Below are 23,780 nucleotides of genomic sequence, written 5' to 3'. Positions count from 1 at the left end.
TTCTGATCTATGGCTACCCTAAGGTGAGCCTATCATAGAGTTTTGTTGCCATGTTTCTTCAGAGTGGGTTTGCCATTGTCATCCTCTGAGGCCAAGAGAGTGTGACTTGCCCAGGTTCACGCAGTGAGGTTGCATGGCCAAGCTGGGATTTGAAACCCTGGTCTCCAGAGTCATAGTCCAATGCTCAAACCACTGCATCATGCAGACCTTTCCACATTTCACAGATGAAAACCAGGACGCGTGTGGCCAAGCAACATATGAGTGTGGTCAAGATGGCAAAAGTTATTAATGAGAAAAACTGCACAATTTAAAGTAGGCTGTTTCTGCTTCAGCCTACTGGGTAGGACGAGACTCTGCCCTTCTTCTTGTCTCTCCTCCAATGAGTTGAGTGAAACCTATTTGAACTTTGAATTCAGTTTGCAGCTATCAAAGCTGAGGATAAAGGGGAAAAGTGGGAGGAGGAGACCGATACTGGGACATTTTGAAAGCAGCTGAGAAACTGGGAAAGCAAAGGATTAATTTGGATATTCCCTCCCAAATAGGAGTAGTTGAAGGGTATGGGATCATTTATTTTGCCATATATCTGCTCTATATACATAAGCAAGCCTTCACTACTTAGGCCCAGTGTTCATTCTGGTGACATACCTGTATGTGGGCTATTTGCTGTTGTGTGCCTTCAAATCATTTCCAGCTTATGGCAAACCTAAGGTGATCTATCATAGGGTTTTCTTGGCATGATTTGTTCAGAGGAGGTTTGCATTTGCCTTCTCCTGAGGCTGAGAGCATGTGATTTGCCCAAATTTACCCAGTGGGTTTCCATGTCGAAGCTGGGATTCGAACCCTGGTCTCCAGAGTTGTAGTCCAACACTTAAATTACTATGCCAAGCTGGCTGTCATTTGGGCTACACTCCTCCAGAATACATGTAGGGTGCTCCCCTAACTACAGATTGTTTGCCACAGTAAACTACAAATGCCAGATTTCTGTAACATTGAGGCATGGCATTTGAAGTGGTGTCAAACTGCATTATTTCTGCAGTGCAGAGGCAGCTTCAGATTGTGGTCTAATTTGCACTGCAAAAATAATGCAGTTTGAAACTGCTTTAACCATCATGTCTCCATCCTATGGAATTCTGGGATTTGGAGTGTGTGATGGCATTGGAAGCTCTCCGACAGAAAAGGTGAAATATCTCACAAAACTAATCACTAAACTTCTGCAGTGCAGATTAGGCCTGATGAAATAGTGATGAAAAACCCAGAGCAAATACAGTTTTAAATAGATTCAAACACATTATATCTTAGTATTACTTGGTGTAGCTTCTAGTCTGAACTGGTGCTCTTGGTTCATCATAGATTAAATTATATGTGTTTCTATATCTTCACAAAGCTAGGACCAGGGGTTAATTTGAATACAAAATTCTTACTTTAGAAATGCCTTCCCAAAGCCACACATAGTTGACAGTCTACCTGAATTCAGCAGCAAACCAAGAAAAGACGTATACAATAAGTAATACATAATTGTCTTCACTTTTTTGCCACCGTTTCAACAGCAAGTCACAGAAATATTTTCACATCTGGTACTGGCTCATTTGAGAGGGTAGCTTTCAGTCCCCTATCCTGCACACTCTTTTTCATGTAGAATATGATACAGGACTGATGCACATATTGTGGGCTTGTTATGCTTGGTTTGTCATCCAGAATTTGGCCTGAGTCACTTGGTAGCCTGGACCTGATTTAGAATTAGATTAAGCATGTGTCTCCCCCTGGAATGAGACAATTTTTGACAGCCCCAAAAGTAGTATTACCTGTTCGTTCGGTGAGCAGTCATAAGCACAGGTTGGTGCAATAGCTTGCTCTAGAAGAATAGCAATAATAATAATAATAATAATAATAATAATAATAATAATAATAGATCTTGAATACCAGACTACCTTCAATAGTCTTGAAATGTGTGTTTAGCTTTGTATGGCATGCTCAAATTGCATTGAAACTGGATTATTCTGAGTTCCCATAAAGAATTCTCCAGACTTTTTTGGGCAGGAGATGAGAATTCTGAGTGAGCCTTAGGATGTATCCATCCTATATTATCATCCTATGAAATACTGGGATTTGTTGACTGGTGAAATATTTTGAATTCTCTCCACCTCACCAAATTACAAATGCCAGGATTCTCTATGATGGTGCCATAATAGTTGCGGTGGTACCAAACTGCTATAAGTGCAATGTAGATACACCCTTAGACTGCATCCACACTGCAAAAATAATCCAGGTTGACACCACTTTCAATGCTTTGGAATTCTGGGATTTGTAGTTTGTTGTGGCACAGGAGGCTGACTAGCTCACAAAACTACAAATCCCAGAATTCTCCATGATTGAGCCATGGCAGTTAAAGTGGTGTCAGACTGCATTTGTGGATGCAGCCTAAACCCCTTCTTTGCTTGTTAAAACTTGGCCTGGATGGGTTTGGACAAGTAAGTAACTAGAGCCCTGAGGATTTTGCAAAACAAGGGGCAAGACGTGGTGGCAAGTTTCTGTTAAAGAGGGTGAAAGGATCATCTGGATTTTGCTCCATGAAAGGGAGAATGTTCAACAGAAAACAAAACTCAAAATGTTTTATTCAACTTGTTTTATTCTGTGATGTTCCAGATTACAAATCCGAGGCATGGAATTGATTGCTAAAATATTTCACGCTTCCTTGGCAACCTTGCCAGGTTCTTTGCAGAACTAAGGTTCCTTGGTTGGCAGCCATGATAGTTCAGTTGCTTTAAACCGTTTAATGGCCTTGTTTACACATGTTCTTAAGCACCTATGTGAATCTAGAAATGGCTAGCCTGGGGGCGTATTGATGCATCGCCTTTTCCTTACATAGGAAGCACCAACTATGACAGCCCTTTTTTCCACCCCTCTGCTGTTCTCTTGCAATCTGTCCGTGTTTCTCTGCCAGCATCCTTGTCCATGGCTGAGCTGAAAGAGTTCCTGGCACAGAAAAAGGGGTTTGGCAAGTGGCCAGTTCTCCTTTGCTGGCAGCCAAAGCCATTTCCCGTCGGTGGCTGGGAAGCCCAGAAGTCTCTTTGCTAACCACAGAAGCATCACAATTCCACTGGGGCCCCTTGAAAGGACGTGGAATCCATTTAATGGCGGTGTCGATTCATTAAGGGATAAACACAGCTGGCTTGGAAACAAGGGCACAGATGATGGATACTTTTGTCTTCTGTAAAATGGGGATCCCATTCAAAGGCACCTCTTAGTGTGGGCACAAGAGACATATAGATTTGGCCGTTTTGTCTCCACCACCACCCCACATCTCCAGGGGTTCATCAGAACCATCCTCATCTTTGGTTTTATCATTACTTACATACAATCACCATTACGAACAACAAAGTGGGCTCATGTTGTCTTGCTCACAAATACTGTAGTTGATGCTTTTTTTAAAAAAAGTAATCTGTTAAACTTTGGAGTCTGGAGCCTAGAAACTACGAATTTCAAAATACCTCAGCCAGCTTTACAATTGCCCATGCTGACTATGGGATCTTGGGAATTACAAAAATGTAACTTCCCAAAATTCTATTATTGGTTTCTTAAAATATACTTAAGAAAGACAAGATGGTAGTGAAACAGTGCAAGAGTTTTTCAACCTGTTTAATGGTTATCCAGAGAGCTGATATTTTGGATGTGATGAGGGGAACTAGATCAGTAATACCAAGTTTAAAAATGAATTATCAGGTGCTTTGTAGACATAATCTCATCTGGCCTCCAACCAGGCATTCAAAGCAGTTGCAGGTCCCAGGAAGCCAAGTGAGATGTGGAAATGTTACAAGGACAACAATAGCGAGAAGGACAAAGAAAAAGGTTCAGTTCAAGGAGGTCTTTGCTAATGAGGGACATCCAAATGCTATGATGAGATTTGTTGAGTATAGTCTCTTGAATACACCATTTCGAAAACAGACTTTTCTTTTTAAACTACAGCACCAACCATGCTGACTGCAGGATTCTGGGAGTTGTAGTCCAAAAATAATTTTTTCCAAGCTTGGTTGAAATACAGAAATATATTTCTCAGAGTTATCTCAGAAGCAACCTTATGGGTAGAAGGGACGTTTGGAACTGACCCAGGAAAGGAGTTCCAGCTTTTACGCTCCTCAATTGGAGGATTGACAAGCAGGTCAAGTGGTACCAAATCAGGCAGGAAGGCAAAAGACCAGCAAGATGGTAGCCCATTTTCCACAAATATGCAGTCGGCCCTTCTTATACACAGATTTTTTTTATACACGGATTCAAGCATCCATGGTTTGAAAATGTTACAAAAAAAGTATAAATTTCAAATATCAAACCTTGAGTTTCCATTTTTATAAGGGACATCAATTTGCATTGTCATTATATTTAATGGGATTTGTACATACATGGATTTTGTTATCCATGGGGGATCATGGAACCAAAATCCAGCGTATAACAAGGGTCCACTGTATGCCATTTCCCCCCAAACAGCAAATTCATTATGGTGCTGTTAGCTAACCATTCAAGACTGACACAAAATGCTTCCCTTGGTCAGCCCAGGTTCTGCTTTGCTTGAGGACATCTCAGATCTAAGATCTTGCAAGTGGTTGTCTAATCTATAACAATCCTGCCATAGGTGTTGGATCCTGTAGTGAATAAGAGTTAACTTGGATTGCACTAGTATCCTCACCGAGTATGGCAGTCTTGAGCGTGGCACAAGCAGCTCACATTCTGTTGTTCTTTTTTTGGGTGACACAGTCATTCTTCACTTAGTAAAGTTTTTTGAAGAGATCTATTACCCCGATATGCTGGAGGTAGGAAACTAAGCCCAACTCTTGGATGACATAACCTCAGTTACTCATGACATTCTTTTGAACAGTCACAACAGAGATGAAACCAACTACGCAAAAAGTAAAAAGATGGTTCAGATGTAACATTGCATGCCTGCAATTTGGGCGTTTGTGGTTTGTCCTCTCTTCAACAGTCATGATTACTCTTTCTCCTTTCCTGGTTTGAGGCAAATCATAGTTGGACAGTTTTCGAGATTGACAATCTATGGTTTGCATTTGCCTCTCAAACCAGATCAGAAGCAAGACATAAACCAGTTTGCAGGTTTAGATAAAGCTGGAAAGGAACTGTCACGTGTGAGAGGAAAGAGACTGTCAGTCTTAATCAAAAAATGGCAAAATCAAGCTTTGCTATTTGGAATTTATACTTCTTTGAATATTTCCAAGCGATGGATGCTTGAATCTGTGGATAAGGAGGGCCAACTGTATAGGGACATTATCAGAAAATTTTGATTTTGAAGGGATAATGCTCAGCTGTTATCCATTTGTTCTGTGAAGATGAAATTCTCTCAACCAGTGAATCTGTTCCTGGAAAATTTCCTTTTTTTCTGCACTCAGTCTGTAAGGGAAAATGCAATTCCCCCTCCTTCAAACACCTGCAACTGTAGCAATAATGAGAATCAGTGAGGTTGTGAATAATGCTGGCTTAGAAAGCCTGCATTAGAATCCCCAATCAACGATGAAGCCAATAACGATAATTTTTGACCAATTACACAATTTCCTGTGACAGGGGAACTGGTGTGGTGCAGCATCTCTATTTTATCTGGCAAATAACAAGCACTTTTCTCTCTATTATTGGAATGGCCTTAAGATGTCAGAGCAAGGGTACCAGGAACACATGTCAAAATTCTGCTGACGTAATTGTATTCCTTTTAAGCAGAGCTTGGGAAACTTACTTTTTCTGGATTACAACTGCTAGAATCCCTCGGCCAATCTGGTCACTAGACATGCTGGCTGGAAAGTCCTGAAAGCTATAGTTCAAAAAGTTACTTTCCTTCAGCACATTTCCTTCTTTAGTTACAGCTTGTTGGATATATACACAGAATATAAGCCTCTTCCTCAGGGAGTCTGATAGTGTTGAAAGAAGCTACTTCTTTGCCCCCTCCTCATTTCTTCTAGGTCAAAAACCAAAACAACTGGTTGTTACTTGTTGGGGGCACCACTCTGTTGAGTAAGGTACATTCTCCAAGATGGGCCACAATCCAAGCATATTGTTTGCATAGGTTGGTGCCAACTTGTCTCCTCTGGCCAACAAAGAAAGGAGAACAACGATGCAATATTATAGACTGCAGATCTCAGAATACATAGGAGGGTACAAAGTTTGCTTCCGACCCTACCAGATTTGTTTCTTGAGATAAGACTTAGCCCCGGAGCACCAAATTACACTGCAGAAACAATCCAGTTTGAGACCACTTTAACTGTCCTGGCTCAATGCTAGGGAATTCCAGGAACTGTAGTTTTGTGAAGCATTTACCTTTTGCTTTCAGACAGCTCTGGTGCCACAACACCAGGGCAGTTCAAGCAGTCTCGAACTAGATGATTTCTGTAGTGTGTTTTGGACCTTAGCTTTAGAGTTGGAAGGTACCACAAGAGCGACTTAGTCTGCATCCACACTGCAGAAATAATGTACTTTGATACCATTTTAACATCCAAGGCTCAATGCTATAGAATTCTAGGATTTGTAGATTTGTAAAACATTTAGGCTTCTCCGTCAGAGAGCTCTGGTGCCACAACAAACTAGTTTCCAGAATTCCATAACATTCAGCCATGGCAGCTAAAATGGCACCAAACTGGGTTATTTCTGCAGTTCAGATGCAGCCTTAGTCTTACTCCCTGCCATGCAGGAACACACAACTAAAACACTCCTGAAAGGTGCCTATCCAAACTCTGTTTAAAGACCTCCAAAGATGGAAAATCCATCTTTGGGGCAGTCCATTTCAGGTGGAATCTCTTGTAATTGAATTTAGTGGTTCATGTTCTCGTCTTTGAAGCAGTAGAAAACAAGCTTCCTTCCTTCAGGTATTTAAAGATAACTACCATGTCATCTTTCAGTCTTTTCTTCTCCAGGCTGAACATACACAGCTCCCTAAGTCGTTCCTCATAAGGCTGGGTTTCCAGAACTTTGATCATCTTAGTCGCTTTTTTCTGGACATGTTCCAACATGTTGATTTTCTTCTTGAACAGTGGTGTCCAAAATTGGACATAGGTGAGGTCCAACCAAAGCAGAAGACAGAGTCCCTACTGCTTCCCTCAGTTTGGACACGAAACTCCTGTTGATGCAGCCTAGCATTGCAATGGCTTTTTGGCTACTGAATCACACTGTTGACTCATGTTTCACTTGTCCTTTCCACATGTAAGTCCAAACCTCCCTCTCGTGTACCCCTCCCGCCAACCCTCCATCAACCTGTGAATAATAGTCTGGATGCAAATTGTTGTTATTGTTGGTTTTCTTTTGAAAGTTTTAAATGAAAAGGAAATAATTTTATTACATGCTGTAACCTCGGCATGTCAGCTCATGCAGACAATATAATGTCCCAGAGACCAAAGACCAGGGGATGTTGGAGGGAGGAGGAGAAAAGGATGGAGTGCTGGCAGGGGAACAGGATGAATTAAAAGTGAAATGAGAAAAGAAATAAACATCAACACAGTAGAAGTGGAACAAAACACACCTCCTCTCTATCAGCACGAAGGAGAGATGCAAAGAAATGGGGGAGCAAGGAATTTTCAAGGGAACACAGGCCCAAACCCTCATCCAGGAGTCCATTGTAGCACCAGAATTGAATTGAATGGTAATAAAAAGATGCAAGGATGAATGGGGTTCGATGGTAGTGAGCAGCCAAAACCAGTCTGGCCCAGTTGCTTCTTCTAGGTTCCACAGGTTTGGATCATGATGCCAATTCTTTCCTTACCTGGGCAAACTACAGAACAAGACAAATGAAGTACCATGTTTGTGTGGTCTGTATGTGGAGGGTGAACGATCGTGTAGAAGGACCAGAAAAATTAAGATTAGGAGTGAAAGGAGGGCAGGCATTACTCATAGGTATATTATATGTTGGGAATATCACACTTAGACTATTGATTGTATGTTGGAGCCACAGATAAGTGAGGCAGTTGGTGACTGGGCAGTTGTAGACTGGGAGTGCAGATCAGCTTTGGAGAATGTGTTGTATATGGTTTTACAGAAGGCTGGCGGAATTGATGGATAAAGTGAAGGAGCTATATGGCATGAACTGTAAAAAATAAAGAATTATCCAAACGTTAGCAATCTGGCCTGCCTATGTTTTTTGGGGGGAAATGCATATCTTTTAAAATTGTTAATAAAATACTGTATGTACTAATTCAGTTTGAAGTGGACTGATGTGAACAGACAAAAGAACAGTGTGTAGGAAACTGAAGTGGTAAATCGGACCATATATGGAGCATGGGTTTTTGAGTGTGTGAATGGATAAATGAATGGAAGCATATGAGTGAAAAGAGAACTGGTGACGTACTTGGAACGAATGGCTAGAGGGCTGGAGGGATATCTGTCTATAATAAACCACAGTGGAAGTGGGGAAGGAAGCGCACAGATGATAAAAATGAAAGGGTTTTGAAAAACTGGCTGGCTTTTTTCAGGGAGGGTTGATATGGATGATGCCCCAAGTGGTCCTGTCACCACAGAGCAGACTGTGAGTGCATTACTGTGTCCTGGAAGTGTCTCCCTTATTGGGACAGGCCAGCAATGGGAGCTGATTTATTGCTTTCTGTATGAAATTGACCTGGAAGTTGCTCTTCCACTAGGAGGGCATGTGTGTGAAGGAGGGTATGTGAGGAGGGAGCAAACAGCACCTCATTGAACTGCAGCCCAAAAGGCTGCCTTGTTTTCCCTACAGTCCAGCAGTGGACTACAACCATCAGTTGCAAGGTGGCAAGCTGATGTGATGATGAACATGTGGTATGCACTGAATCACACAGTTTGCATGTTGTGGGGTCCAGTCACTATGGCAAGGACCATAGCTCAGTGGCAGAGTGCATGATTTGCACAGAGAAAATTCCAGGTGTAACCCTGGGTACATCCTGGTAGGGTTTAAAAAGACCCCTGCCTAAAACCCTGAAGAGTGGCTGCTTGTCAGTACTCAGCAAGGACTAGTGGTTTGATTCAGCAGTAAGGCAGATCCCTATGTTCCTAAGCTCGAATTGTGGGGGTGTATGTATAAGTATGTATAAGTCTCAGAACCCTCACCAAATTATAATTCCCAGGATCCTTTGAAGGCTGCCATGACAGCTGAACTAGTGTATGAATTGGTGGTTTATAGTGTGGATCCATCCCAAGAGTTTGGATCAAAATTATGTGAGCAAGTATGAGAGTTATGAGCACATGCTTTGCATAGATGTGTTGGTTTTGTGCGTAAATGCATGGGCTACACACTTCTGTGTGTTGCCCAGTAAGTGAACACTGTGAGAGTGAAGCAATGTATCTGCTACACAGACATGAATGCATGTTCTCTCTCTTCAAGTATATCCCAGGGATGCATCAGTACTTTAAACCTAAACCAGTAATGCGCCAAGTCCATAGTCATGGCTTCTGCCAAGGACTCCTGACAACTGTTAGTTGGGGAAGGGTGCTCAGAATTTTCCATGAAGAGGGCCTTTAGCTGCTTTTTAACTTCCCTGAACTACACTGTGAGGAACCATGACAGAGGAACTTGTTTATGTAGGTCAGGTAGACGTTTCCTGAGGATATATTTACACTGCAAATATAACCTTGTTTGTAAAAAATCTTTCTCCTCAAGGAGTCTTAGGAATCACAGTTCTTTAAAGGCAGCAGTGGCAAACAGGATTCCTAATTTTTCAGTCTGCAGCTGGGCATGACTTGCAACAATTAGCAGGAAAGATTTCTCACAGCATGGAGAGGGTATCATCAGCCAATTTCTGGTAATGAAACTGCTGTTAAAGCTACAAGTATAGGGCAGGTATGGGTTATGTGTAACCTTCCAGATATTGTTACATTGCAACTCCTATCAGCCTTAGCCAGCATGATAGGAGTCACGATCCCCAAAATCTGGAGGGCCACTCTGCACCCCTCGCTGCTACAGAAGCTGGTTGAAAAGTTCACAAAGCTACCAAGTCCAGGCTTCCTGCAGAGGCTAAATTGATTTGTTTGGTTTACACAGCACTTAGATATGCCCTTTGTTGATTAGACATGGTGTGTACATTTACCTATGCTTTCTGAAGGTGCACATTTATTTCTGTGAAGCATATGTGATGTGTTTTTGGAAATGTGGTTGCTAGAAGCATATTACACTGTTTATCCCATTCATGTGTGCTCGCTACCTTGTCATTATTGTTGTAGCTTTTTTTGAAAAATATAGGATATTTTCCCACATGGTTCTCTAGAAGTGTGAGAAAGATTATCTGTGCAAACATGCAATTCTACCTCTTTGTTTTGTATCCATGTGCTACCCTTGTGCACATGAATGTGTATGCATGTGCAGAATCTTGCACCCTACATGTGTGAATATACCAAATTTGCATGCACACCAGGACCTCAGTTCTCCTGATGTACTAAGCCAAAGGTTGCTCCATTTGCTCTAATGGAATCAATGCAAAAAAGTAAATCTACCAATCTATTGTTTGGTAGAGAAGGGATGAAGAGAATCCAGCCACAACTAACTTTCCTTCCTCTTCCAATCAGACCATTATTGTAATAACAACTTTTCAAAGAGGTTTTACTCCTGGGTCTAAAGAGGGAACTGCAAGCATAACAATTAATCAACCACGCAGGTCATCCCTTCATCCAACAACCCTCAATCTAGGAATCCGAGTTTCAGAAAAATTACTCTTTTGGATTTACAACTTTCAGAATCACCCAGCCAGCTTGACCCAACAAGCTTAGACAAAGTAACTTTTCCAAATTCTATGGCTACCTGTGCAGGTGACTGCTTCCTTGAACAGGTGTCATTGCCCATAGCTTGACTGAGACTCACCAATACCCCACTTATTAAACAACAACAACAACAACTCCACATTTCTTCCTTTCCTTTTCCCTTTAAAATGCTTTAAAAATCAAGCTGGGGTATAAGTGAAGGGAAAGAGAAAATATTTTGCTTACCTCCTTAGGGCCCAGAATGGTTTGGGTATGAATGGAATGAGTATGAACAAGATTTAAATCCTTAGAAATAATTTTCTGTCAAGAGGAAGGTAAAGGGTGAGCACAATTGTAGGGTAAGGAGGTTGTGAAAGACAACAGTGAAGCTTGTTCTAGTGGCACCTTAAAGACTAGTTCTACTGTGGAAGAAACTTGTATAGGCAAGAACTTACACTATCAGAACACTCCAACAACAAACGTATAAGGTCTTATTAGAGCATAAAAAGGTTACTTTTTTGGACTACAGTTCCCAGAATCTCCTTTCACCAGGAATCCTGTCCTTCATGGAAGCCTCTATTACAAAGCTATAATTTCTAGGATTCTTTGTGGGACATTGTGATAAATGAATTGCTATACACAAAACCAATATGAATGTGTCCAATGCTTCTGGTTTTAGTTTTTAAGGTGCCACGACAAGACTCTTTTATTGTTTTTGCTGCAATAGGCTAACACGGCGACTCTTCCAAAATGAAGAAGTAACGGGTCTGGTGGTGCAAACGAGAATAAAGAAATGATGAAATGATACAGAAGGGACAAAGGGAGCCAATACAATGATACAAACTTGAATGTTGTCCCCATTGACCCTCCAGCCCCCTCTCCCATGCCCCCCAACATTTAGCAGTTCAACACTTGGGAATTAAAACATTTTGGCACATCGATTGCATGTGAAGGAAGGAAATACCACGGGGTATCAGGCAGAATAAAAACCCTGGCATTTGTATGAGTGGGAGGGAAACGCTCATCTTTCCCCACATTTGCTATTCCCGCTTGAACTGTTTGAATTTTCCCCGTGTGATTTCTTTTTGGAATGATCAAAGAAACACTTATTGAAAATGTTGAAATTCCTGAAAATTGAACACTTTTTTTTTTTTAAAGAGGTTGTGATTATTTTGGTCACTTACATTGAACAAGGAAGTAAAAAATAACTTTTCAAGTTTCAAGGCATCAAAATATAGCATTCTGTATTAAAGCTTCTGTTTAGGGTTTGAGTGTAGATAAACCTTTTTTTAAAATCAAATTGCACATTTTCATGATGTGAAAATTGTATTTTCAATTTTTTTTGGCGATTAAAAAGAATTATAAAATATATATATATATTTCATCTTGAGCAATTGGGCAATAGGGAGAAAATCACTTTGAAAACCACAAAGAAATCTTTCTCTTACGTATTAATTTTTTTGGGGGGTGCAAAAGAACGCCACTCGTCCTTCACCCCCAGCATTCCCGATGGTTCTCTTTGACCGGCCCCGTGGGAAATCCTTATGCCTCCATTACAGGACTTTTACAAATGTTGCTGTGGCAATTGGAGGGGAGAAAAAGGGATTTATGAAAAAATAGCATCATTTTTTAAATTTTATTATTATAATTATAATACATCTGCTTGAAAAAATAGCTCTGTGTCCCTCCCCACCATCCCTGAGCCCACCCGTCATTACCACCTTTTGGCAAACCAAAGGAACCTTTCCCCATAGTACGCCTCACTCCTACACCAACATGGGGCAAAATGCACTTCCGTCCCACCCCCACACCCAAGCTTTCCTGAGTCTAAAATCACCCGTCTTTCCTCCGTTCGTCACCCTTGCTTCTAATTTCATACAATATCAGGGAGAAGCACTGCTGAACGTTTTGAGCGCTAGGAATTCCTATTGGGCACTTGCTGTCTTATTTCCTTCCTCCCCTTCCAAGGCCTCAGATTACCCCAAACATCTGCAAAAGAATGGGGCACCCTGTCCCCCATTTCTCCAGGATGAGACAGGGTTATTCCTGAAAATTTCCCCCTCCCGCAATTCAGATTGGGGATATACCTAGAAGCACGTATCCAGCTTAGCAAAGGTGGGGAGAGATTGTCTTGTAGCAGATGCACTCAATCGCAAACGTAGGCACTCCAAAACACAGGGCTTCTTCATGTATTGGGACAAAAGCATTTTAGGAATAGCCTGCCCTTTTTTATCAGAACTTGCATTTTTGGCTAGGCTTTACTATTAGGCAAACTTTTTCTATCAGGTTCAAATGGATGGTTTGGTCCAGCCTGTGTGACTAAGACATAAGACTTGGTGTATCACTTTCACTCCAAATGTAGACTAGACTTTCACTACAAGATGATAACCTAGTTTGTTTCCTAAAGACCCACATTGGGATTGATCTTAGTGATTTAAATGAGTGATTGTAATATGGATGACTGTTGGCATTTTAATTTTCACAACTATTTGAATTTTCTCCCTCAGACACAAATATCATGGGTACTCTCCATCTTTAGCCCTGTATTTTCACAGCCATTTGAATGTTTTGCCTCGGACAACCAAATGGCTTGGACTTTCTGAACATACAATGGAAAGAAAACCTGCCAGTTCTTGTGGACATGCAGACTTTCTTGGCAGACTTTGTTCAGAGGGGGTTTGCCCTTGCCTTCCTCTGAGGCTGAGAGAGTGTGATTTGTCCAAGGTCACCCAATGGGGTTTCCATGACCAAATAGGTCTCCCGGTGTCCTAGTCTAACACTCAAACCACTTTACCACACTGGCTCTGTTACTGACTGACAAAATGTAGCATCTGAACATGTGCTGGTTGCCCTCTTTGTTCCAAACTCCCATTTTTACCATTAGGCTTTTTGAATAAGTTATTCATGGAAGGCAGAGGCTGGCTTTCTTTGCAAAGTGCTTTTAGCGCTCTGTGCACCCATTCAGTCTTGATGAATCGGCTCTGCAATTGTGACATTCCTACTTGCTTGAGTACATATATTTGTGCTCAAATGACAAAGGGCAGAAGATGCTGTGGAGCTATGTTTCCTGGACCTGAAAACAAATTCTATACACTGGCAAGCCCCTGACTCAGAAGAAGCCTTGTGAATAACCACATGTAAACAATGCTCGGCTGATTACCACAAACACACTTTCTATATGTGCATACATATACACACACACATATATACAAACACCCAGTTAAATACTGGGATGCACACATGAAACACTCATTGCTCTTTCAAGACACCATTACCCCCACAGTCTTTGTTGAGCTGGACATTATGAATTAAGGATTGCAATATTACTCTATATTGATAGAAAATCAACCATAGGTTGATTTTATCAACACTCTTCCTGAGCTCCTAGGTTATCTATAATAATGTCTACATCAAGCTTGAATCAAAACCAACATGAAACAGAAAACTTTTAGATTTTTTCCCCCAAAGTCTATGGCATTCTTCAATTTTTAAAATCTCCAACCCTCCACATTTATGTGAATATCATATTTTACAGGTTAAAATCCCCCAGAAACAACATTCTTGGTCCCTCACAGGCTGACAATGAGAAAATTAACTCGCCGCTTGTCCAAAAACAGATTGTTTTAAATCAAATACTTTCTCCCTGAAAATCTCAGGAAATTTGCTTCAGATCATCACAAAGACAATCTGAAAATGTTATGAATTCATTCTTTAGAGAGAAAAAATGAGAGCTCTTACAATTTTACATACAGGGAATATCAATGATATTTAGCAATTCCCCCATTTTAAAAAGGGTCCTTTTATTAATTTTCTCTAAGTCCTGGGGTAATTTCTTAAAAACACATTCTTTGTTTCATTTTTGGCAACTGAAAGGGAAATAAATCATTTTTTAAAAAATACAATAATTTTCTTTCTTTCTTTCTTTCTTTCTTTGGCAACTCAACCCATATTGCACAAAGTTTATTTAGCAACCAAACAGTTTCATAATAAAAGAAACCCAAGCATACTTAAAAGACAAAAAACAAACCCCAAAATCAAAACTATTGCCGTGTAAAGTTCAAATTATTTCTCCACAAATTTCTGAAAGAAGGAAAGGAAGGAAGGAAGATTCTAATAACAGAATGCGTAGGCAAAGCAACATTGAAGTTGCTATCATCATTTTTTTTCATGGAAAAATTATATTTCTTCATCTAGGCAGGGAAGAAAATATCCCAAAAGAAGAGCAAACAAAGGACATACACATCAAGTGACAATATTTTGAAGCAGAGTTGTGATACAGTTGGAAAGAGATGTACCTACTCAATCTCTGTATTCAGAGCCAGATTACATATTTGCAAAAAGCATGTGGTACATCTCTCCTGGGACTGTACCATTTCTGAATGCAGGACATCCTACCCATACCATCTCTGACTGCCTGACTGAATACACCTCACATTTGAAAAGATCCCACCAGCCTATGGAAAGCTACCATGTCAAGGGTTAGGCTAAACTACCTGAGATGCTAGTTTTCTTCAGGCATATACTTTTTGATATGGGAGCACATTCATGTATGCAAACCTTGTCTGCAAAAATTACTAACCCACAAGTAATGTAACTAACAGTCATGCTCATGCATATTACTAATGGAAGCGTATCTACAGCCTGGAAAAAAAATTCCAAGAATCTAGTCTAATCCAATTTACAAAATTTCCCTGCCTGCTCTCCATGGGATAATTTTATCTATCCCAGGTGAGTGAGTGGCTGTTTACAAGCCTGTGCAAACTTACTTTCACAATCGCAGAAAAGAACCCTGCATTCTGAAGTAGCATAGTCCAGGTGAGCTGTACCACATAACTGCACCACACTGATATGTCGATCAGCTCTACAAACCAGCCAAACCAAGCTACACAAATCACAGCAAATGAAGAAAACGTTGTGAAAGGAAAATTGCCCCGTAAACCCTGACAGATGAGTGGGGACGGGGGCAGGATTTAAAGTGCAGAATGGCAACACAGCAGAAGTCCCAAAACCACCTAGTCCCATGCCCTTCCTGCATATAACTTTTAAAATGGGTGCGGGGAGCCATTCTTAGAAACTTTATGGTCTTCATGATGCGCAGAGAAGGCCATTTGCTGCTGAAATATCTGTGGTTCAGAAAGCAGAGTGGCTTGTCTTTTGGTATTTTTTTTTCTCTAGAGTATCAAGACAAAATGAAAGGGCCAACAACCACATTAAAGGGGCACGGACTTGAACAATACAAAGCCCTAACCACATTTCCTTCGAAGTAGCCCAAACTGAGTTCAGTTGGCCTTTTCCTCAAATAGCTATCCATAGGATTGTGGCCTTAGCAACAGCATACCTTGACTTGAATGCCTCCACACCCGCCTCAGCTACACACCCGGACATTCAACTGACTTGACATGGGACTCTGTGTGTCCTTCAAGGAGAAATCTCAGTCAATATGACCGACTAAACAACTGCCCCCGTTTTCCCAGCCCAGAAGTGGGTAGGAGTAGAACGCACCGCATAGGTTTGTTTTTACATATAGGAGCTTGCATTAATCAACCTCACCCCCAATTTTGCTTGGGGAAAGGGATCCCAATCACCCTTCTGAATCCAGCCAGCCATTTGTTTGATTTTGTTTTGTATTATTTTATTTATTTATTTATTTATTTTGCATAGGAATCATTGCATAAAAAGCTTCCATTTATCTGGGGGAGGAGAGTGGCAGAGCTGAGGTTGGGTGGGATTTGTGGAGGAGGAGTGGGAAATATATACCTTCACTGAAATGGTGAAACATTTGCATAGTATGTGAGGCGGATGGGTTTTGACTAGGAGCGGCAGGGTATTAATCTGTGTTTTGTTTGTTAAGTGTGCAGAAAACTCTTAGGGAAAGAAAAAGGCTAGGAGTGAGGGATTTGTGGGTGCGTGTGTTCTGGAAAGAAATGGCAACAGCCTCACAGGCCAATGTGTGTCCTTTCATCAACAGAGAGAGCTATTCTGTACTAAAAGATGACACTCAAAAGCCAGGATCCACAATTCCCAGATCCGTGGTTAGAGTACCTCTGAACAGGATGCTCTGTATGCATTCTTTCTTTCAAGTTTAAAAAGAAGATAAAAACAAAAGAATAAAATACATCTGGGTCAAATCCATTCTCTGACAGGTAAAAACTAGAGACAACCTAAAAGGGGAAAATCTACAAAGAAAGTAACACTGGTGTAACTGGAGCAGAACTTGGAAAATATACTTTTGGCCTGCACTCCCAGAATCCCCCAAGCAAGCCATGGCGACAGAGGGATTATGGGAGTTATGGTACAAAAATAACATTTCCAATCTCTGCACAAAACTTTCCAGCAGGGCTCTTTAATGGGTTCAAGTTTACCGACTCCCTTCCTAAAGTTACTATCATCGTGATCCAGGAGTGTAGGATTTTTAGGTTTTAATTGTCATTGGGACCCATGAATTCCCACCTCTGCGAACCCTGCAAATGGTCTGACGTCTCATTCACACAGCATTTGTAGCATTCTAGACAGCAGAAGGAGCATACATAACTGCATGGCCATCTGTTAACTAACAAACTTGAAAAATTTCACACACAGAAAACTACCAGTAGTTTGTCAAGGAAAAGTCTTGGCTAGAACCCCTCTCCTTAACATCTAGCTTTTTATACCAAGGGGACGTTTACACCTAAACAAAGCTATCTGAAAAGCTACCACCAGCAGCCTGTAATGATAAAACACATTTACTGCTTCAATAAAAACTCTGCCTTACATGTCACTACTGGCATTTGCTAGTATCGTGGCAACAAGGCCTCTGTAAAATTTAAAAACAACATTCTGTAGTTGGAACAATTTCAGTCACATGTAAGAGTATGAAGCCAATCATGCACTGCTGGAGACAAGGTAGCATTTTTAGCAATACTAGAGTATTTTGCTTATTTAAACTCGGGAGCCTATAAATGGATCTTCAACAGAACGTCTTTCTTTGCTGGACTAAAGACAGCTGAAAAGATATGTACTATAAAAGGATAAAACAGATTACCCATAATGAAGTCAGCTACCTGAGGCTAGCATATAATGAACATTGTAAAAGCAAAAGAACCTCAAATATTAAGAAAAAGTTAACCAGTTTCACAATGAATAATACCATTAATATCAACAAACATCAACATTATCCTATGTTTTGTCATTTGCTCAGAAATCTTTACACAAACATTCTAGATTACAAGAAAACAGAAACTGGGTTGTGTTATACCTGGGTGTGTATAACATTTAAAATGTCATTTGTTCAGATCGCAGCATGTTGTTTGCATCTCATGGTACTTCAGTCTATCCTTCCACTAAGGAGGATAGACTGGTTGGATTCTGGCCTGGTTGGATTCATTCATTGCCACAGCAGAAGCCCAATGTTCTTTGGGAGGCTTCTTATGTAAGATTAGCCTGGCTCTACCTTTATTAACCTTCACTGCTTGGCAGTGAAAGCAATTTTAGTTCCATTAACCCATACATCTTCTTTTATTGGTATATTTTATGCTGTGTACTGAAATTTGTTTTAAAACAAATTTTAAAAATATTTTATTTACTGGCATTTGGACTTTGTTAGCCTTTCTGGTGATATTCTGGTTATTGGGAGTGCAAGCATCCACAAGACCCACCTTGCACAAAAGGGCAAATGCAGGGGTAAATGCAGTGGCTGGGGCAAAGCTACATACAGTGGGCCCTTGGTATCCACTGTGGTTTGGTCCAGGACTCCCTGGGAATAGCAAAATCTGTGGATGCTCAAGTCCCATTAAATACAATAGTGTAGTAAAATGGTGTCCCTCAGATAAAAGGGGAAAAATCAACTTTTCCTTTTTAGAATTTATATATTTTAAAAAGATTTTCAAGCCATGGATAGTTGAATCCGTGGATAAGGAATCCGTGGACACAGAGGGCCAACTAAGAGCTTAATATATGCACACTGTGTGCACTGCTACAGTCCCTGCACCTTTCCCTTGGGTTTGTGCACATGTGGCTTTGATCTTTAACATCACAGTCAGTGATATTTAAAAGCCTCCAAACAGTGGGAAGAAAACGTCAGAACTTGGTATTTGTCAGGCGCAGGACATATGAGGCATCCCAAACAACAATAAAAGTCTGTGTACAGCAAGTAACATTAAAAACTTTTTTTAAAAATGAAGAGTGGGGGGAAGAACCCAAATGAATAAACACAATAGTTAAGAATATATCTGAGGACTTCCTAGTTCACTATCCCTATTGTAATACTGACAGTCTACTAGGCTTCTCAGAAAGAGATTCCTGCAGAATGATTTGTTTCATCTTGGAAACACTGGTGACTGCTCTACAGAGAGCAGGGTAGAGTCTTCAAGGATTATCTTTTGTAAGAGGGAAAAGACATGGCTATGCTCTATTAGCGCTAGTGTTTCTAAAGGAATCTGTGCTATGTTTTCACATTGTCATCTGCCACTTTTTACATCAGCAATCATAAAATAATTTTATCATTAAGCTCTATGTATGAATTTTTTTGACTGGGCACATATTGTGTATACAGGTCACACAATTGCAATTAAATCTGATGTTTAAAGACTTCCTTTAACGTCAGTTCCAGAAGTCTGTCTGTTGATCTACTAGAGATTAATTTTTTGGAGATGAAAATGATACTTTCACATACACTCCATCAGCACCCTTCAGTATAACTCCTTCAATGAATTTGGACTGTGAGAAACTATTGCCTGTGGAATTCTTTTTAAAAAGCCTGACCTAACCATCCTTAAGACACCTTTAATCTTATTTCAGTGTAATCAACTGACATTTGCACAAAACTGTCATCTACACGCTCCTTCACACTTCCCCTTTCTTTCTTGGCATAGTGAAACAATCCAGGAAGTCTTCAATTAACCATTGTTTCCCATTTCAACCAATTCAGGTCTGGAACAAGCCATGAACGTAAACCATGATGTGAAGTTGGTTTAAGGTCCTGGTTTGTTCAGAACCTAGGAACTGTAGGATTGTGATGCAGACACTGAAGACTTCTAGTATGCTGAAAAGGCAGGCAGGAAGAGGTTACCCACATAGCCAGGCAGCTTATATGATCCTCCGAATGCAGTGCTACCACCTTTTTTTCCATTGATATTCCAATTCTTTCTTCCTTTCATTTTTAGTTTGTTGAGTGGTCCTCATTTTATACAAAAGTTGCTACTATTAGAATGCTAATATGGCCTTTACGGATGCTGACATACGTTTGGCAACAGCAAGGTCAGATACTTAACAAGCTGTTTGATGATCAGATTCCTATAATAATGTATAAGAGTAGATCTTGAACTATCATTCTATGGAAAGCAAAAGAGATTATATCACTATCACTCATACTTTTGTAATGCTATGAGTGGCTTGACAAAGATCGTGGTTTAAAAATCCACTGTTTGAACTAAATAAGTCTGCTCCAATCTGACCAGCATGGAGAAAATACTGCAGTAATAAATTGTTTTATTATTCTTTTCTCTCTCTTGAATGGTTATGTTTTAAATAAAATATAATTTTTGTTTTCAATAATGTATTGGAAATCCTTCTAAGGAGCCCTCTGTGGCACTTGAGAGCCACTCATGAGGCCGGTGAAATGTCATGAAGTTACTGATGCTGGTGAGTTTAAAAATAAGGTCTTAAAGGTCAGTCTTTTAATGGACATAACCAGCTCTGTTCTCCATGATATTAAGAAGTCAGTCAGATGCTGATGAAGATGTGATGCATTAGCCATGTTCAGACTTTACAATATAAAATTTACATGGACTGAAATTGCTTAAGATTTGTTTGACCGATCGCCACCTCGCAATCATATTATAACTTGTGTTTGTGCAAAACTGGCTACTGCATGTCCGACACCAAGGATAACAATTTTTTTTGTGTACACACAAAGCCAGTCAACAAAAGGACTAACATTTAATTACAGGATAACTATTGCTTCAGTTGCTTACGAAATTTGGCGCTAGAGAACTATTTTTAAGACTTCCTACAGAACAAGCAACGTAGATCAAGATACAATTCTTGCTCACTTCACTTCCCAACACACAAGATATTTTTGCTGCCAATAGAGTTAACCTTGCCTGTTTGCGACATTTAGCATTAGCTCAGCCAAACTCCAAAACTGCTTTCATGTTATAGAGATGTGAGGAATTCACCTTTAAAACTCTTAGGAACCAGCATGCTTCCAATTTTTCCTCCCAAGCCTCTTATAAAATATGTTTTACATTCTTCAAAAGTGCATTCCTTGAAAATCTGGGTCTGTGCAAATGTGCAAAATCATACCACTCTATTTTTTAAAAAATTCAGTCTGATTCTTCTAAACAGCATGTTCATTTCCCCCTTATGCCAAGAAAACCTTCTTTTAAAAAACAAAGCTGAGGCACTGAAGATTGGCAGCCTCCAGACTAGAAAGGGAATATGCTAGTTGGTGTATTATACCTCTTTGATTAAACAGACTCCCTAGGATGAAATACTTCCACTAAAGAGAATGCCATACAGCATCTCTGATTTACTCCTCCCAGTTTACCCATGGTCACCATCCCAAATCACTGCGTTTTGTATTCCACTGAAGCAACTCTCTAAAAGCCCACATAATACCAGCTATATTATGTTGTTAGATATGCCGCCTGCAGTTATTTTTCCTGGAGATTATTAAATGAGTTAGCGGTACGCACTCTACACTCCTCCCCTTGCATTGTTTCAAATTTATAAACATTTTATTCCAAACAAGAGGCTGCTGGATTCTGCTCTAGGGCAGAGAATTCTCCCCGCCAACAATTTGTACCTATCCGTTACCCTACACCCAGGGAAGGAAAAAAGCCCTTTAGGATATACCAAGCTCCTATAATGTGCGGTGCTTCTGACCCCCTTGCGGGATGGGAATACCTCAGAGAAGGGGACACTGGCTAATCTGGGTGATTTTTTTGTTTTGTTTTGATTTTGTAAGGGATTGCAAGTCCAGAAGGAAAATATACCTCTTTTTTTCTTGTAGTTCTTTTTTTCTTTTTTTTTTCTTTTGCTTTTGCATATAGCATTAAATATTGTCGCTTACAGTATCACATGCAAATACATGCTGGCTTGAAAAATGCAGGCTCTAAATAGTTTAGCTTGGCAGCACTATTCCTTGCACTTTTGTTTTGTCTCGGCAGCATCGCTTTGAAAAAATGACGTGTCCCATGCTCAGCTGCTTGGTATCATGTCCCGTGCTCTGCTGGTCCAGGAGAAGCTTAGGGGAGACACCGTTCCCCACATGGTCGCCGAGAAATGTTCTCATCCTGTTGTTGTTACATATATAATTATTAATTATTATTATTTTCTGCTGAAAAATAGGTTTATTTTTTTTCCTGCATTTAATTTGTTGATGATATAGTTGAGTCTCTTTGTTTCTACCCTCTCTTTTTTCTGTTTGTCATTATTAGTATTATTATTTTTATTTATTTTTATTTTTTTGCAACCAGATCAAAAGCCATGCCATCCCAACTTTGGATGGAAACAGGGGAAAAAATCACAGTGAAAGCACCCAGCTGAACAAGGGATGCTCCATTGTCGTTTTCAGGTGTGAGCGGAAAAAGAACAGAAAGAAACAAAACAGAAGAAAGGGAACAAGGAAGAGGTGAATGAAGGAGGCTGTGTCTCTAAGTTTTCTCCTTCAGGCTCCATCAAATGCTGGAATTTCTGCTTTCTCACACACACCCCAACCCTACACACACTGGTCTCTATGCCTACCCTCAGCTCTTTCATCTGTAGGAACTTGGTTGTTCTTAGAATATCTACATTGTAGGAAAGTCATTATCATGCATCCAGGCAGAAGGGAGCGCTTGACCTTATTGCTTGTGATTGATGGAAGATCCATGCACAAAACAGAACAATTCCAAGGGAAGATAGAAGGCCCAAGGCAGGTGGTTAGGGTGGCTTTCACCAGAGAGACCGTGGAGTGTCCATGTGTTCAAAGAACCAGAATCACTCTTTACGTAAAGTAGGAGAGTAAGAAAGAGAGCTACACATAGTGAGACTGGATGGATGGATACAGGGTAGAAGGTTTTGGAAGATGGATGGATATTTTACGGAGGAAGGTTAGCAGGCAAACTGATCAGAGATTGGTAAGAGAGGTGAATAAATCAAACAGATTATAGTGTGTAGACAAGGAGAGAGAAACATGACAGAGGGAACAAAGGATCAGTAAGCTCTATGGCTCATTACAGTCCTGAGTAAAATGTTGAGAAGGGACGGAGCATCAAATGGAAAGAGATAAAGCGCAAAGCCAGGGTTAGAGAAGTACTGTGCAGTCTGGTGAGGCCAAAGAGAGGGGAGAAAAGCAGGCAACCTAGCCGAGGAGGGCCTTGGGGACCTTTCCCAGAGTGTCAGTCTCTCATTGACCTTCTTGCTTTTTGACATATTTCGATTTTCTGACCAAGCCAGTTTTCTCCACCTACCCTTCCCCTCCCTGCTTCAATCAGTCCATAAGCCACTCTCCAGACCCAGAGCCATAGGGACAGAAGGCTTCACGATTCTCATGGACACTCCAGAAAGTGCAAACTTTAGTGCAACACCACCTGTGAGATGCCTCCTGCATTTCATTGTTCCATTCGGCCGCATTATTTTTTTCATTTGTTTTCTTGTTCCCTTTGCTTTTTTTGTTTTTTGGCATTACCTTATTTTTTTTTCTTTTTTCTTCTAGGAGTTTTTTTTTTCTTCAAAAAAGAAAAGAAAAGAAGTAGTAGTAGTAGTAGAAGAAGAAGAAACAAACATACAAGCTAACCCCAAGCATCCCTGGTGTATCTCTATAGGATGGAAGGGATGGGTGAACGAGGGCGTCGGATGGAACCAGGCGAGCCGAAGGGAGTGGGCGCTGGAGACGGGCGCAGTCCAGCAATGCTGTTCAGGCTGTGGGACTTCTCATAGCCTGCGGGGAGCGCTGTAGGGAAGGAAAGAAAGAGATGAAAAAGGGGAATGAAGGAAAGGGGGAAAGGTCAACTATCTGTAAGGCACCAAGGATTTCAAAGCAGGGCCTTCCTTCCACCACCATAGTAGAGTTTTGAATGTTTGAGCTACAGCTCCCAGAACCTTCCACCCCACCCCTGCCAGCATGCTGGTGGGGAAAT

The 23,780-nt window shown here is 40.6% G+C and overlaps 1 protein-coding gene across 7 annotated transcripts in view; it reads right to left on the bottom strand.

The window, feature by feature from the left end:
• Positions 1–6,534: 6,534 nt before the first annotated feature.
• The window catches only part of LOC149303604 (voltage-gated potassium channel KCNC1-like), a 71,405-nt gene continuing 54,159 nt past the window's right edge, over positions 6,535–23,780 (bottom strand). For 3 of the 7 annotated variants that reach the window (XR_016271959.1, XR_016271961.1, XM_089480132.1), the window contains one exon: positions 23,521–23,593. Coding sequence is in view for 1 of the 7 variants with exons in the window: in XM_089480129.1 (XP_089336255.1) it covers positions 23,460–23,593 (134 nt within the window). In the remaining 6 variants the exon portion in view is untranslated. Of the gene's footprint in view, positions 23,594–23,780 lie in introns of all 7 variants that reach the window. The other 4 variants (XM_089480129.1, XR_016271962.1, XM_089480131.1 and 1 more) reach the window with 4 other exon arrangements.

The sequence above is a fragment of the Sceloporus occidentalis genome, unplaced genomic scaffold (genome assembly GCF_023333645.1).
Source record: "Sceloporus occidentalis isolate IW3139 unplaced genomic scaffold, rSceOcc1.0.p SCAF_14, whole genome shotgun sequence".
Classification (NCBI taxonomy): domain Eukaryota; kingdom Metazoa; phylum Chordata; class Lepidosauria; order Squamata; family Phrynosomatidae; genus Sceloporus; species Sceloporus occidentalis.
The sequence above is the reverse complement of the archived record's forward strand: the minus strand, read 5'-3'. Positions and strand labels throughout refer to the sequence as shown.